A 15,815-nucleotide genomic window follows, 5' to 3' on the forward strand; every position below is an offset into this window, starting at 1 on the left:
ATATTTTGTTAATTTTATCCAAGCAAATGACAGTCCTCTTTCTTTAATATTTTACTGAAACAGATTAAAATATAATAGACTAAACTAAATGAATAAAGTTGTACTACCTTGGACGTGTTATAAATAACATCAACTTTTTAATTCCTTTAGATCTATACTGCAGATAGCCTTTGAGTAGCTTTGCCAAAAACTTGACAAAATAACAAAACCTTTAAATGTAATTTTCTGTGAGACGGTGCTTCCAGAAGATTAACAAGCTACGAATGTTTGTATAAGATATACAAATTTTATATTTCATGTACACAACAATATTGCACAATAATATATACATATTAAAAATTTCAACACTAGGGAGCAGCGAAACTTTCAAAAAATGGCGTCGTCCGTGAGTGTGGGTACTGTGCAAACCATGTCATTGGTGAGTTATACATTTACTTTGTGTTACTTCTTAGCAATAAGCACTTTTAATTCATAATACTAAACAACGAACGAGTATTTCAAAATAGTAAGTACAATTTTGGTTTATGTGGGATAGCTTCTAGCTGTAGTGTGATGTTTACTTCCGAACCTTTACAAATTACGCTTTTCTTACCAATTTTTAATATAACTTTTACAAGATACAGTTAACTTATGAATTTGAGTGAGTTCACAAGCTTCATATAACTTAGTTTTCAAAATGATTAAGCCTACATGAACTGGGTTGAGTTTTGACACATTGTCAATGACATAAGGCTTCAGTAGGCGTGAAAACAAAAGCACAAAAAGCTCGATTAATCCCTTTGTCAAGTTGATGTGCTAACATTTGTTTATCTTCCCAGTTTAATTGTAACATTGCACAAAACTAGTATTGTTAAACTTGTTTTGGCTAAATACACATTTTTATCAACTTTATGAAGATTTTATACATAAAATTTGCATTTATTTTAAAAAGTTCACATTTAAATGTGTCAAGTTTCTAATTTTTTTGTGAAATACAAAATGCCATTTAGGTGGAAGAGCAAGAAAAAACATTAACACAAGAAACTTTCATAGAAGAATAAATAAAAATGTGTTTTGTAAATTGTAAGGTGATTTAAAATACAGCTAACATGTAAAACTGAAAAGGATAAGGTTTATGAATCACTAGAGTTCCTTTCTTAAAGTTTTAGTCAGTTAAATCACTCAAATGTTTATTAAGGTAAGTTTGATACTTTAACAGGACCTAATTTTAAATGTTTACAGTCATTGGTACTTTATCAGTGTTCTAATTTCTTGTAAAAACTTAAATTTTGTACACAGTATTATTAGTCAGTATTATAATTTTATAAGTTTAGCAAAGAGACTTTGTAGACTAACTAAGAAAAGTGAAATGCAATTTTAAATTTTCTGTAAGAATGCTTTTTATTATAATGACAAAACAATTGACTTTAGGTATTTATGCAGTAGTTACTATTTTTTCTGAAATTTATATCTATTAAAGTGTCACTGTATTAAGCTAGATATCATCAGTTATGAGCAAAAGCTGGAAAATTACCTCATTAAAGTTTATTAACATAAAATGACCTTCAAAGACAGGTATAACTATTGGCATAAATTCTTCAGAGACAAGTATAACTACTGATATAAAATGACCTTCAAAGACAGGTATAACTATTGGTGAAAATTCTTCAGAGACAAGTGTAACTACTAATATAAAATGACCTTCAAAGACAGGTATAACTATTGGTGTAAATTCTAGAGAGACAGGTATAACTACTGATATAAAAATTCATTTGAAAAGCAGGTAAAGCTACTTTGAAGAGTAGTGTAACAATTTTATTGGTCACATTTAGAAGAAAAATATTTTAATGTCTGTTTATTTAATGGTGTTTTTTACATGTCTACACAATTGGTTTAATAGACCAGTTGTTTCAATGAAAAATATTTAGGAAAGGTAACATGGATCTGTCATTTCACTGGTTTATATATTTTGTGATTTTATAAAGGATGAATGTAGTCTAAAGATATTGCTGCTGATTTGAATTCAAGCTAACAATGTGACATATCATATCAACAGAAAAACTATGTATACACAGTTCAACCATTGGTTCGGTTATAACATTTTCGGAAATGCGTATTAAATATCTTAAGTTTTGTTGTATTGGAAAGTTAATACTATAAGTGGATATTGTTAATTGCAGGAAATTGATGGTTGTAATAAAAATTAACCTATCAAAACCTAGACATTTCAAAGCTTAATTTGTATATATTCTAGCTGGATTCAAGGTTATGTTCATATCTTAAATGTGACCTGTTGAACAACCTGCAGTAATGTTTTTTTTTTTTTTGAGTAGTGACATGTAAAAGTCACTATAGATCTGAAATGCTATTTCTATACATACCTTATTTTAAATGTGAAAAGGACACAATAAGAGTAACATGGAAAGAAACTATCTGCAGTTTCATTATTTTTATTATAAATTTTAAGCCTGTTGGTTTCTAATACCTTGTCATCTTTTGGTGTTTGAACTAAAACTTTTATTGAAGTATTATATTGTACATAAAAATGTCATGTGAGAAAACCCCTTTTTATGTCTTATCTGACAAATTCTGCTATTGAATGAAAGGCCTTTTGGGCAGTGACTTGTGGGATACAAGAGAGAGAGATGAAATGTTACTTTTATATGCCTCCTATTTTGATCCAAAATGGACAATGTGAGAGGAATATGGAAAGAAGACATTTACAATTTATGTGGTTTATATATAAAAAAAAAAGTATGTTGAAACTAGAATAAAGTTTTATGATTTATTTACCCTACATAAAGTGTGCAACTATTTTAATTATGCTGAAATTTCTGTCTGTGTCTTTGTAATTTTAGCCTCTTTTTGATTGGGTTACATGGTTTGTTACTTAAAGTCAGAGTTGATGATGTTAGTGTTTTTTGTATAATTTGTACTTGGGTTATTTTTTACTTAACATTTGTTATTTTTTAAAATTTAAGTTTGAAAACACAGGTTTGTCATATACATTTCTAAATTTGTTCTTTCAGTTGTTTTTTTTTATGGGTTGCACTTAGAAACTATTTTCATGATTGTTTATACCTTTAAAACCTAATATTAAGAAGTCTGTTGTTTCCTTCAAATTCTCTCCTACAAATTTATGTTTATGGGCCATAGGTTCTACAAGTTCAATTTGTCTTATCTTTTGATCTTGTTGTAATACAGGGTGTTGAAAAGTCACTGTGCAGTTTTGTCTGTTAATAAATATATAAGTGTACAGTTACTTTCCGAATACCTGTATGATTATACATCTTCATCTTGTTGGATATTTAAAAAATTTGTAAAATGAGTTGAAAATGTATATCAGAAATGTTAAAAGACCACTTGTTAAGCTTAATTCCATTGATTAACCCTTGCTTTTTATGATGAATTTTCAAAATGTTAAGTAATTTTGTGTAGTTTATTGATTTCATTGTATTTTCAGAAAACTGTGTGTCACTTATTCTTTCACCTGTTTTTCTTTCAGGTACATTTTCAGAATGCTTTGGCAAAACCACTGCTTGAAAGATGTCAAGACATCCAGTCTATTATTCAAGAGTCGAGTATAAAGGTATCTTACAAATGTTTTATTTATGGATAGCATTTGTAAGTTGATTTGAAAAGTAATGGTGTTAAGTGAGTGTTTTCAGAGATGTCTTGTTAAATGTTTTTTGATATCATTGTAAAAAATTTTGATCATACATCTTGAGTAGACTAGCATGTTGATAATTAGACTTTCAGTACACACTATGACCTAATTTAGTATTCCTGTTCATAGCAGATACTGTATAGAAAATACTTTATTGTTAAATATCTTATTGTTTAAATATCAGTATAATATTCTTGCCAGACCGTTTATGCTTTTTGTTATTTTAATAAAATGTGTATCTTGTAGAGTACATTAAAACTTTAATTCAATTTTATTAACTTCAAAGGATAATAAAGTTGTTCTGATTTATAATTCTATCACAAAACTTTAGGATTTTTCCCTAATCTGGGAATACAAAACATTTTACTAAACCCTTGTGTTTACTGTAGCATTCTACTTTGTATGCCCTCTGTTCCTATCCTCAGGGACCATGTGGATATACATGTTAAAGGTTTCTTGCAATGAATACATTAATGTATGGTGTGTAGGGTCCTTCCTCAATGAATATCATATCTTTATATTGTCTAATTTTCCAGAAACCTCTGGCTCCTTAAAATACAAAATGTTTGGTGGTTAACAGCTATTAGGTAAAAAAAAAGTCTTTGATTACAGAATAGGGTATTACTGATACACGTTGTATGGAAGTTGAAGTTACTTGGAGATGAAATATTAGAATGATTTTTTATTATTCACAATTATGCATTTTTCTAACAACATACAAAATTAGCATATTTAAAGTTGAAAATATAAATTGTATAATCTAAGTATTCAACTTCCTGTTTTTAAATACTTAGTGTAGGGTTGATGAGAAGTGAAACAGAAAATTGGTTTCCTGTTTTTAAATACTCATAATGAAATGTCAGATTGGTGAGAAGTGCAACAGAAAATTGGTTTCCTGTTTTTAAGTACTCATAATGAAATGTCAGATTGGTGAGAAGTGCAACAGAAAATTGGTTTCCTGTTTTTAAATACTCATAATGAAATGTCAGATTGGTGAGAAGTGCAACAGAAAATTGGTTACTTCTTAAAAACTTGTTAATTTAATTTCTTAACTTTACTGTGATGTCTAAACTACTTTTCTGGTGGTTTTGCATACAAACAATTAAGACTTTTTAATGGGTGAAAGCTCATCTGTATTATAAAATCTGTCTAAATTAACTTTTCCCAAGCAAGATTACAAAGTGTTGTTTAAATTTCATCTGAAATAAACAAACCAGTTTTGTGTTTTATTGCCAACACTGCTATAATCTTTATTGGTCTAAACCTCCAACTGTTTTTGTTTATATGAGAATAAAAAGTTGAAGTTATAAACTATATAAGAAAATCAATTGCACATTGACCCTTGTGGTAGGTAGCACGTAATGCATATATAATTGATTCTTGGTTGATGTGGTGATGTGTTTAGCTCAGGTTTTAAAAAATAATTAGTTACAAATGTAGAGTATTAAATTTTAAAACATTTAACTAGCTTTACATGAGTATCATCTGGTAACATTTAACTAGCTTTACATGAGTATCATCTGGTAACATTTAACTAGCTTTACATGAGTATCATCTGGTAACATTTAATTAGCTTTACATGAGTATCATCTGGAAACATTTAACTAGCTTCATGTGAGCATCATCTGGAAACATTTAACTAGCTTCACATGAGCATCATCTGGTAACATTTAACTAGCTTTACATGAGTATCATCTGGAAACATTTAACTAGCTTTACATGAGTATCATCTGGAAACATTTAACTAGCTTTACATGAGTATCATCTGGAAACATTTAACTAGCTTTACATGAGTATCATCTGGAAACATTTAACTAGCTTTACATGAGTATCATCTGGTAACATTTAACTAGCTTTACATGAGTATCATCTGGTAACATTTAACTAGCTTTACATGAGTATCATCTGGAAACATTTAACTAGCTTTACATGAGTATCATCTGGAAACATTTAACTAGCTTTACGTGAGCATCATCTGGTAACATTTAACTAGCTTTACATGAGTATCATCTGGTAACATTTAACTAGCTTTACATGAGTATCATCTGGAAACATTTAACTAGCTTTACATGAGTATCATCTGGTAACATTTAACTAGCTTTACATGAGTATCATCTGGTAACATTTAACTAGCTTTACGTGAGTATCATCTGGAAACATTTAACTAGCTTTACATGAGTATCATCTGGTAACATTTAACTAGCTTTACATGAGTATCATTTGGTAACATTTAACTAGCTTTACATGAGTATCATCTGGAAACATTTAACTAGCTTTACATGAGTATCATCTGGAAACATTTAACTAGCTTTACGTGAGTATCATCTGGTAATGTGATAAGTTGTTAATTACTTTTAAATTTCTTTTTTCTACAAAGTCAACATAAAATCCGATTATGAAAGTTGTTAAAAATGTTTCAGAAAACGTACAATTCTCGAGCTTTTGGCCAATAAAAATGTTTCATTCAAAATGGTCATTGAACACTTTCATCCATTCCTTTTACTTACCTCTCTCACGTGTGTTACACTGTCATATGTTCAACTATTACAACCCTGTAATCTTATTCCAAGGATCATGATATAACATAGGTAATAATTTACAGTTCTTTTATGCACCAAAAAGTGGCAGTGGCTAATATTGTAACTGTTTCTAACATTCTTCCAGGAACTACAGTCTTTGTTTCCAAGTTTGGTGGAGAATATTTTTGGATTTGGAACACAAATGGGTTGGGAACTGCGGACCATTACTCGCAGTCTTCAGCCTCGCTGTTTTGATACTTTTCGTTACTTTCTCTCCCCGGATGGCCATCATGGGACACTTTTTAATCTTGTTTATAAACTCTTGGGGGATGGCTTTCTCAAGTATGAATTTCCTGTATGCTGTCTTCCTGTGAGTGCATCTTTATTGCTTTCTTAAGAGTTAAGATTGTGTAGCTTATATGTTTATCATTTAATCTTAGACTCTTTAAGACCTGTTACAAAACTTTTAAAGACAGAGGTGGATTGCCATTAGTTTTAATCCTTCAGTATAGTTTAATGAGAAGGAGATGTAACTTTAATTTTCAAATACAACATAACCATCAGGATGTTATATATTGACTTCTAACTTTTATCTACATTTTGTTTTAGACATTATTGAACATTTAAATATCTGGTTCTCAAGTATGCCATAAATACCAGGGTACAGAAATTTGGTCTTTAATCTTTGTGTACAATATAATCAGCTTGATGTATCATATTGTCACCAACCTTGATTTATATTTGTGTAATGCAAGTACTCTAAATTAAAGTTTTTATTCTATTTATGCTAAATCAGCTGTTTCTGTTTTACTTTTAAGATTATTTATATTGAGTTAACTGAGTAAAGTTTGTTTGTTTCAGTTATCACACCATAGAAGTTGTACAGAGGCTTGAATATTATATTAAAATAATTTTGAATACATGAGGCAACAAGTCACATGACAACCTTAGCCAATATAAAGTCATAGTGGTAGAATAGTAGCTACCAGAATTCCATTGGCAATTTGTGAATATTGTGATGCCATGTTTTGGAAAAGTATGTAACAGCCTTTTTTGATGCAAGATATCAATACAATGACATTATAAAGGTGTACTCACATCATGGATTTAGATTTTCCAAGATAAGGATATCACTTTTACTTAAGTGCATGGGGAAACAAAGAATTATGGATCAGCTTGGGAACAGCAGAGCTATTCAGAAAGAGACTGGCAACAAGTCATACCTTAGCTGTTGTAAGTAAATTGTGGCACCTGATAACAGGTGATGGAAAACCTTTTGCATTGTACACTCGATAGCTTATGGAAACTAGGCAGGGAGTAAAGGTGTGCTTTTGACATGACAGACTTATAATTAAGCCTTTTTGCAGTGGAAGTTACAGTGCAAGGCCATTATCTCAATGCTCAAGATTTAAGGTAGAACATGACCAGATGTGCTGACATGGAGACAATATGGTGAAACACTAATTTTAATATAACATCTTCAGTCTTTTTAAAAACTCAACCTTAAGACTAGTTATTTTGTTTTAGACTAGAAATGGATTGCATCTTACTTGTTTCAGGTACCTAGTTGCCACATGCTGGAAGAAGGAGCTGTACCTTTACTGTATACCAACAAACTCCACTATCAGAGTCCAGGAAGTCGACCAACCAACCTTCTTTTGAGTATCCTTTGTTTTGAAACCTAATCTTATGTATTCAGGATAAGAACTACAACCTGCTACTTGCTTAAATGAAGTTATACCTCTGACAGGTCACAATCTTCTAAGTTGTGAAGCAGTGTTATGTAACACTTTTGACCAGTTCTTCACATATAAAATAGTAAATTATGCATTTTACTGTATTTTTAATTAATGTAACCAGTTTAATAATAATAATATTTATTATTTATAAAATTCTATATTTATAAAATAAAACTGGTATTATCTATGTTTTATTTTTCTAAAATGTGTATTTATAGGTTGTTTTAAACATTGATTCTAAAAAATAAAAAGTGTGACTTATCAGCCATATGATAAAAATAGTTATGCAATAACTCTTTGAAGAAATATTGAAACCAGAAACAAATGAAATGCAGAAGTTCAGAATAGTTCTTTATTCTTGGTTTGTAGGTTAAACACAGTTATGTGTCCGTGTTTTCAGATTCAAAGGACATGAATATCATGGTAGTATCAAACTTGATATGAACTAGGTAACAAGTGATTTGTGTAAAAAATAATAATAACATTTAAAAACATAACTAGTTATTAAGTACTTGTAAGAAATTAGAACACAAAAATAAGGTTTGTTATTCATTTCACTGGCAGCAAGATCCATTTGAATTTTATTTTTTTCACTTTGCCTACTTCATTGTGAATCCCTCACATCAGAAGGTGAGTTGTTCAACAAATTTTGAATGAGATTACTTCTTTGTGTAATTCTGTGCCCAATTTATTTTTTCAAAATCATTGACCATTCAGGCCATTAAAATATCTTTTCATTTTGACTAGTACTTCAGTAAAATTGTTCCGTTTGGAAAGAAGAACATGCTGCTGGTGGCTTGCAATAAATAATAAGAGGCTTCATTTTTATGTCTTCATGTTCGTGGAAACTTGTAGAGTGAAAATGAAAGTACTTACTTCTCCTTTTTATAATCTCAGTTATGTCATTGTAGATAAAGTCACTTGAGGAAATAGGCTTAATGGATGAATTCCAGCTTGTTGAAATTTATGTATTTATTTATCACCCTGTTTCTTCTAATGCTTCATTTAATAATTGTAACCTACTGTGTATATAATCATATATTTAGACCCTAATTTTAAACTACGAAATTTAATGTGTAATTTTCTTTAAATTCTTTTGGAAAATTAGCTCACATACTTGTATGTTTGTGTTCTGTATTAAGTAATTTAATGATAAGGTGATTTTATCTCCAAACAGTACACTTTGTTTCATTAATACTCAAAATTTGTCACCCAGAAGGAGGCAGAAGTTATGTGTGTATTTTTGTTTTCCAGACTCTAGCTTCTTGAACCACAAAATATGTATACAAATTTATAAACCATTACTTTGGGTTGTGTATATGGACTTATCAGTTTCTAAAATTTAAAGAAATCAAAGAACTGTTGATGTAGTTAGATGACAGTTTGTGTTGTAGAAACACTACCTACATCTCCAAGTTAAGGGTAAAAAGGCTCATAAGCTATTGAATTTCTGTTATTTTTAATATTAACAATATGGATATTTTTATCCTGTGTATACATACCTATGCAAATATTTTCAGGTGATTGATTATACCTTTCCACAAACTTGCAAGACCCCATTTATAAAATAGAGTGAATGCAATAACCTCTTAGTTTAAATGCTATTATGTAAATCTCTGTAAAATATGTAATAGAATATGGTTATGGTCTTCATTTAAATAATAGACAAGTGCTATAATGGGTAATTTAATTATTTGTTTATCAAGAAACCTTTTAGTAATTTTGGGAAAGAGTGTCTATACAAAGGTCAAGTCTGTGTCAGGGTTTGATGTGTAAATACCAGAGTACACAGTTTTTAGTCTTTGAAACAACTATTAAAAAAAACCAGTCATTTCAGAAGATTTATTCATTTCAGTGAACTATTAATGAAACACTTTAAAAAAAACCAATGCTACATTTTTTGTGACTTTTTTTTAGAGCGACGATAGTTTGTTTTGTTCATAAATAATGAACTGGTAATGTTTTAATTACCACTGCCCTGATTCTAAGGAGGCTACTCTGTTGTATTACTAAGTTTGTTTTGTAAGATCTTATGAGTTTCTTTTCTGATATTCTATTTTTACTTCTGAAGTTTTGTGCTCTAATCTGGCACAGTATATTGAATTTTAGTGCTTAATTCCAAAACTAAAAGACCTTTGAAATCATCAGGCTAAGAAGCTATGCTTGCTACAATATGTTTTTCCAACACATAAGGGGTGGTTAATAAATTTTTATATAATATTCAATTTAAAATAAAATTCAAGTTTATTTCAAGTAAAGAAAAAAAAAAACAAGGCTTGGAATGGGATCCATTAATGATGCAGTCAGAGTACTTAATAGTTGATTTTCACTTGGAAGAAAAATATTTTTAGTTTTTGGTGACAGTTTACACAGTGAGTCAAGAATTGATGTGCAAAAGAAGTGTTTATGAGTGATTGTTGTTTTATCCAGAACTTCAACACTTATGGAAACCCAACTGAAGCTTTATACTCCTGTCTTCTAGAAGACTACTTACGCTACTTTTTGCCATTAGATGGAAACACGGTCCCCCCACTTCCAATATCATCAACATCTCTCTCATTTTCTTCTAGACATCCATTGTATTCTTCATCTTTCTATAACAGGTAAAACACCAATTTGTTTTATCTAAAAACATCACCAAAAAATTCCAAACATTGTATTATACTCTAAGAAGTAGAGAGATAAATTTTCTTAGTATGCAGTATATGTCAGCAAAGTTTATTTTCTTTCATTATAATTAATAGGGAATCTACTTTAGTGCTCAAAAGGCATTGATGATAAAGCATAGTTAGACATGCTTACAAAGTGAATATTTTCAAGTGTATAATATGATGGTTGAAAGTTTCAAATGCCTAAGTATTTGTTTCAATTTTTTATTCCTGTGGTATTTAAAATTACAGCAGGTTTATGATATCTTTTATAGAATGTTATTTATTTATTTATTTTTCTGTAGTATATTGTTAAACAAAATGTATTTAGTTTCAATTTGATCCTTTAAAACTAATTTTGCCTCCTAAAGCCCTGTTTCTCTGGGTGGGTTTGGTTCCTCCCATTGGCACTCTCCACACCAGTCTCCTCTTCACATGCCACAAATTCCAGGGTCTCCATTGCATAGGCATTCACACACATCTCTACTAAAACCTGGGAAGAATGCACTATTGTCTCCAGTAGCCAGAGGCTCCAACCTAAGCATCGGAAGTCAGGATAGTATTCGTCCAGATGTGTGGCGTTCTGAAGTCTTAGCTGTCATTATCACTGATTTTGGTTAAATCAAGCAACTATGAATGTTCACAGAGTGGAAATAGGTTCATCACCTTCAGTGAGTAAATCTCTTTTAGTTAAAATCTTTTTCATGTCATATTTTAATTATGGGTGGTGGTGTAAAGGTTGGAGTTAAGGATTTATTTAAGTTGTTTGTTTAAACCACATAATGTGTATGTCTCAATTTTAGTGTATGCGTAACTTGTGAAAAAATTTTAAAGTTTATTTATCTCAGGTACTTTTTTAACTCTTTACCTATGACTCAGTCCAATTGCATGTCATTAGATTTTACACTGGTACATTGAAACTCTGATCAAACAATTTTATTATCAATGTATATCAACAAACCTACGATGTAGGTTATAATTCAAGTTCTTTTATAATTTAACTTTAACTACTTACTTTCACAAAGATGTTTAGGAAAATCTCAGACTTCGTTTTCCCGTGTCTCAAGCTCTAATTTGTCCATTTCAGAATTTTTTAACTTCCTAAAATAGGTTGCTGTAATTTCAACCAATTAGAAACACAAAATACATAAACAAGAATGGATAATTTTAATATATTACCTTCATGATTTGTTGAGATATCAATAAGTTTGTTAAAACCTTCAGAAAACCTTTACCTTTTTCCCTCTGACTTGAGAATATTGGTTTGAATCCCTGTCACACCAAATATGCTTGCTGTTTCAGCCATGGGAGCATTATAATGTTATATTTAATCTCACTATTCATTGCTAAAAGTGTAACTCGAGAGTTGGAGGTGAGTGGTGATAACTAGCTGCCTTTCCTCTAATAATTTTATACAGTTAAATTAGGAATGGCTAGTGCAGATAGCCCTTGTGTAGCTTTGCACAAAATTAAAAAATGAACCAAGCTAAAACATATGAAATTTTACCAGCTTGTATGGTATAAAGCATTACACTTAGTTTGTATGCTATATATTAGCTGCTGGAAAGAGTTAAGAGGTCAGAAGTTGAAACTACTGAGATAAAGTAACTTGTGACTTTTCGATCAATGCTGTAGTTTGTGCAGAGATTTTATTTCATATGTTTCTGATTTTTATTTCTCTGTACACTGGTGATTTCTCTACAGAGTTGGGGAAGATAAGAGATAAAATCTGAAATTTTATTGGACAAAAAACTTGATATTCACATAGGAAGTTTTAGAGGTTTTGTAAATGAAATATGGAAACTGAAAGATGAAGTAATTTTATTCTTAGTTTGCAAATCACTTTTCACTTACAATGACTCAGTGAAAGTTTTGAACACTTACAGATGGATCTTTAGTTGCAAAAATTATTAAAAAACTTTATTTTTGTGTACAACAGACTCGTAAAATTTATTAAAAGCTTGCTAGGTTTTGTAAAGACACATTTAACAAATGCAAGAGCTATGTATAGTTTCCCAGTTACAAGGTTGAGCAAATCTACCAACTTTGTTCTTTTAGCAGTAATCATGTTTTGGAAACAGAAGTTCTCACTTGCTTATCTTTTCACTTTAGGAATATTGTCATCAAGGTTTTGATTACCTTCTTCTACAACAGAGGGCTACCAGATTTTTTCTTGTAAGTTAATGTGGGAGTGTTTCAAACATCCTAACAAAGCAGGCATGTGAACTAAAAACCTAGGCGTTAAGCGCTTTATTTCCTGATTTACGCTTGGTTCTAACTATGTTTTTGTTAAGTTTGCATTGCAAAAAATACTAAAATTTCCTACTGGTGAGAAGATGTAGGGTTATGCTTTATGCAGTAGATTTGATGTGTAGTAATGTGATTGTCTCTTATTACATGTGCCCTTGCTCTTTAGGTCACTTATATTTTTTATCAATCAGGTTTTTATTACAAAACATTCAATATTACGTGTTTGTGATGTCTTTTACATGTGTGCACAAAAATCATAAGGTGAAGAAGATTATTAAAAAACATTGTTATTATTAACGAATCTTGTCATACACCAATAAAAATAGCTTCAAATGAACGGGGATTACTGTGATAACATTTTGTCAGGTCAGATCACGCTATTTCTATGTTCGTATCTTTAAAGGATAATGCATATATTTTGTTTTCTGTAGAGGTTTAAACGTTTCAAATTTTATAGAGCATGATCCAGATAACTTGTCAAGCTGTTGGTAACTGGTTAGAAGAAACAACACATTTCTGCTTTAGTTAGTGCTGTTTTAGGCAAAGAATTTCAACATGCATGATTGATTTTTGTGTTCTCCTAATGGGGAACATATTCTGAAAGATTTGCTTTGTGGTCAAGCTCAGCTAACATATGTATACTTTTATGACTGTTCTGATTTTGTTTATGAGTTTTGTCTGAAACTAACTACTTATTTCATGAAGTGTCAAATCATAAATTGTTGACAAATTTGATGTATTGTCAATAAAGAGGTAGTTTAAGAAACAGTTGTTTTAGAAGTGTATGTAAACAGTTTTTGTTATATTTTACTATCAGTACAGTAGTTTATTGTTTACTGGACACTTGTTGACATTGTGACATTCTAAGTACATGTCTTACTGTGGTAATGTTTTTGTGGCGTGTATTTCAGCTATTTCTCAATTTTATTTTATTTTTAATCTCCAGATTTACCCTCGTTGGTATGAAGTGCCAATTTTTATGCACTTGTTCTTTAGGTTTTATACATTTAATACACTCTTTAATGAAAATCTTTTTCTAATATTAGATTACTCTTTCAAATTGCCCCAATTCCTGCTTGTATATATCGGATTTATGTGTAATTATTCTTTAATTTTTTATGATAATGCATTAGTAGAACCTTAGTATTATCCTTACTTTGGGTTCAGTTTCTAAATCAGTTACTTTTTTGTTTAATCTTTCTTTCATTCTCTTTTCTCTTCTGACCAAAGTGACTGGGAGGAAAATTTCCTTATTTACTTTGTTACCACTTTCAGTTTCTGTGTTTTAGTTTAGAGGATGTCAAACTTTCTTGTCTGCAGACCACTTTGGTCTGAACTTTGCACATTTTCGATTAAGACTGCAAAACAACCATCAGAATTAATAGTAAAAAATATCACTGCTTTCAATGTATTTTGTGTTTTGGACCAGTCTGTAGACTACCTAGAGGACCCTTGCAGCTACACGGTGTTATATGTATCTCTCTCAGAGGCTTTTTTTTCTTTCTTTTCACTACTCATATTTCGTTTTTTAGGATTGACTCTTTTTCTCATCAGGTTTTGCATTCTTTAAATAATTTTTAAATAGGCAAGTCCTTATCGTGGGTCAATAATATAATAATCATCTGTCATCATATTTTTCTACCTTAACTTCTTGGCTGTGAAATCAGTGGAGGAACCTGTCGTTGATTTGTTTTATGAAGTTAAATTTCAATCTAAGGTTTTATTGTAGGCCCAAGTATTGTGGCATCTTGTTCTATTGTTTGTTTGATGTTTACAATAAACTGTAGTGTTTTCTCTCTACTCATCTGTCTTCAAAAGTCATTTAGCCATCCGTGCTTTTTATTGTAGACTTGGGCTTCATATTTGCTCCATTTCTGATTGATTTGCTGCTTAGAGCATGCAAGCTTAGGATGTATTCTTTGACCATTTGTACTATTTCTCAGAGGGCTCCCTCACAATTTGCAAAGCCCCAGTGTAACAGTCAAGTTTCTCCATTATTCCCATTTACTTCTATGGCTGCTCTGCTGTTCCTAGTCCTTCACTTATACCATACCTTAATGACTTTTGAAACATGGTTAGCGAGACAGCATCTGCTAACTTTAGTCCTTATAACTCCAGAATTGTGGGTAGAGTTTGAGAAAAAAAAAAAAAAATCATACCTAACAAGAATTAGTATAAGATAATTTGGTATGCAAAAATGTTTCTGTTCCTATTTGTATCTCAAAATAGTCCAAAAGACCTTCAGCTTATGCTGCTTTTATTAGCTCCATCTTCACATTTCTGTACAGTTTATCTTTATAGGCACAATTCTGTACAGTTTATTTCTACGTGCACAATTCTGTACAGTTATCCTAAGTTGCTGTGACTCCATATTTCTTGTGTTCCTAAATACTCTCCTCTTTCTGATATTTCTCTTATAGCAGAAAACCTTATATCTGTAGAATTTAAATAATTGACTTTGTTAAAACATTTGCAGGACTCTAGAACCAAGAAAAGGTTTTTATGACAATTAAAATGTAATTTTCTCATAATTTTGCTTTACACTTTTTGTTTTCTCAATTTTAACAGGAACATTTTGTGCCAACTCATGACCACGTTCGAGTGGTTCGTATTTTTGTCAAACATCTTCATTACTTTGTAAATAGCTGTTTACTTCACCATCACAGCTTACCATACCAATATGACCCTCCAAGTCCAATGGAAGAACTGAAATAGTAAGTATAATCCTAGAAATTAGTTTTTCTATGTTAAATTGTAATGACCTAAACCAAAACATCTCTACAAAAAGGATCCAGCAAAAACAATTTTTTAAAAAATAAAATAATAAAAATTAAAAACCCAAAATAAAAGTAAAACAACTAGACCACAAATTTTATCACTTACAAGAAACAGCTAGAAGACCAATGCCTGGCCAAGACTAGGTATGGATGTTAATAAATAATACAACATAAAAATCAGTGTTATTAATGAATTAGGAAAAAGAACTGGAAGCATGAATAAACAACCCAGCTTC

General features: G+C 30.5%; 1 protein-coding gene across 2 annotated transcripts; it reads left to right on the top strand.

Moving 5' to 3' along the window:
* The first annotated feature begins 296 nt into the window (after positions 1-296).
* LOC143253802 (sphingomyelin phosphodiesterase 4-like) lies at positions 297-15,510 on the top strand. 2 transcript variants are annotated; one of them, XM_076508204.1, is made up of 9 exons: positions 297-418; positions 3,485-3,568; positions 6,311-6,535; positions 7,725-7,827; positions 8,473-8,534; positions 10,335-10,507; positions 10,924-11,223; positions 12,665-12,727; positions 15,371-15,447. In XM_076508204.1, exons 1-7 carry the CDS (start codon positions 374-376, stop codon positions 11,171-11,173), a joined length of 942 nt encoding a protein of 313 aa, XP_076364319.1. In that variant the 5' UTR covers positions 297-373; the 3' UTR covers positions 11,174-11,223; positions 12,665-12,727; positions 15,371-15,447. The 2 variants fall into 2 exon arrangements, with proteins under 2 accessions (XP_076364319.1, XP_076364318.1); XM_076508203.1 differs by lacking the exon at positions 12,665-12,727 and having other exon boundaries at positions 15,371-15,510.
* Positions 15,511-15,815: the final 305 nt, after the last annotated feature.

This window comes from Tachypleus tridentatus, chromosome 6, assembly GCF_004210375.1.
Source record: "Tachypleus tridentatus isolate NWPU-2018 chromosome 6, ASM421037v1, whole genome shotgun sequence".
In the NCBI taxonomy this organism is placed as follows: domain Eukaryota; kingdom Metazoa; phylum Arthropoda; class Merostomata; order Xiphosura; family Limulidae; genus Tachypleus; species Tachypleus tridentatus.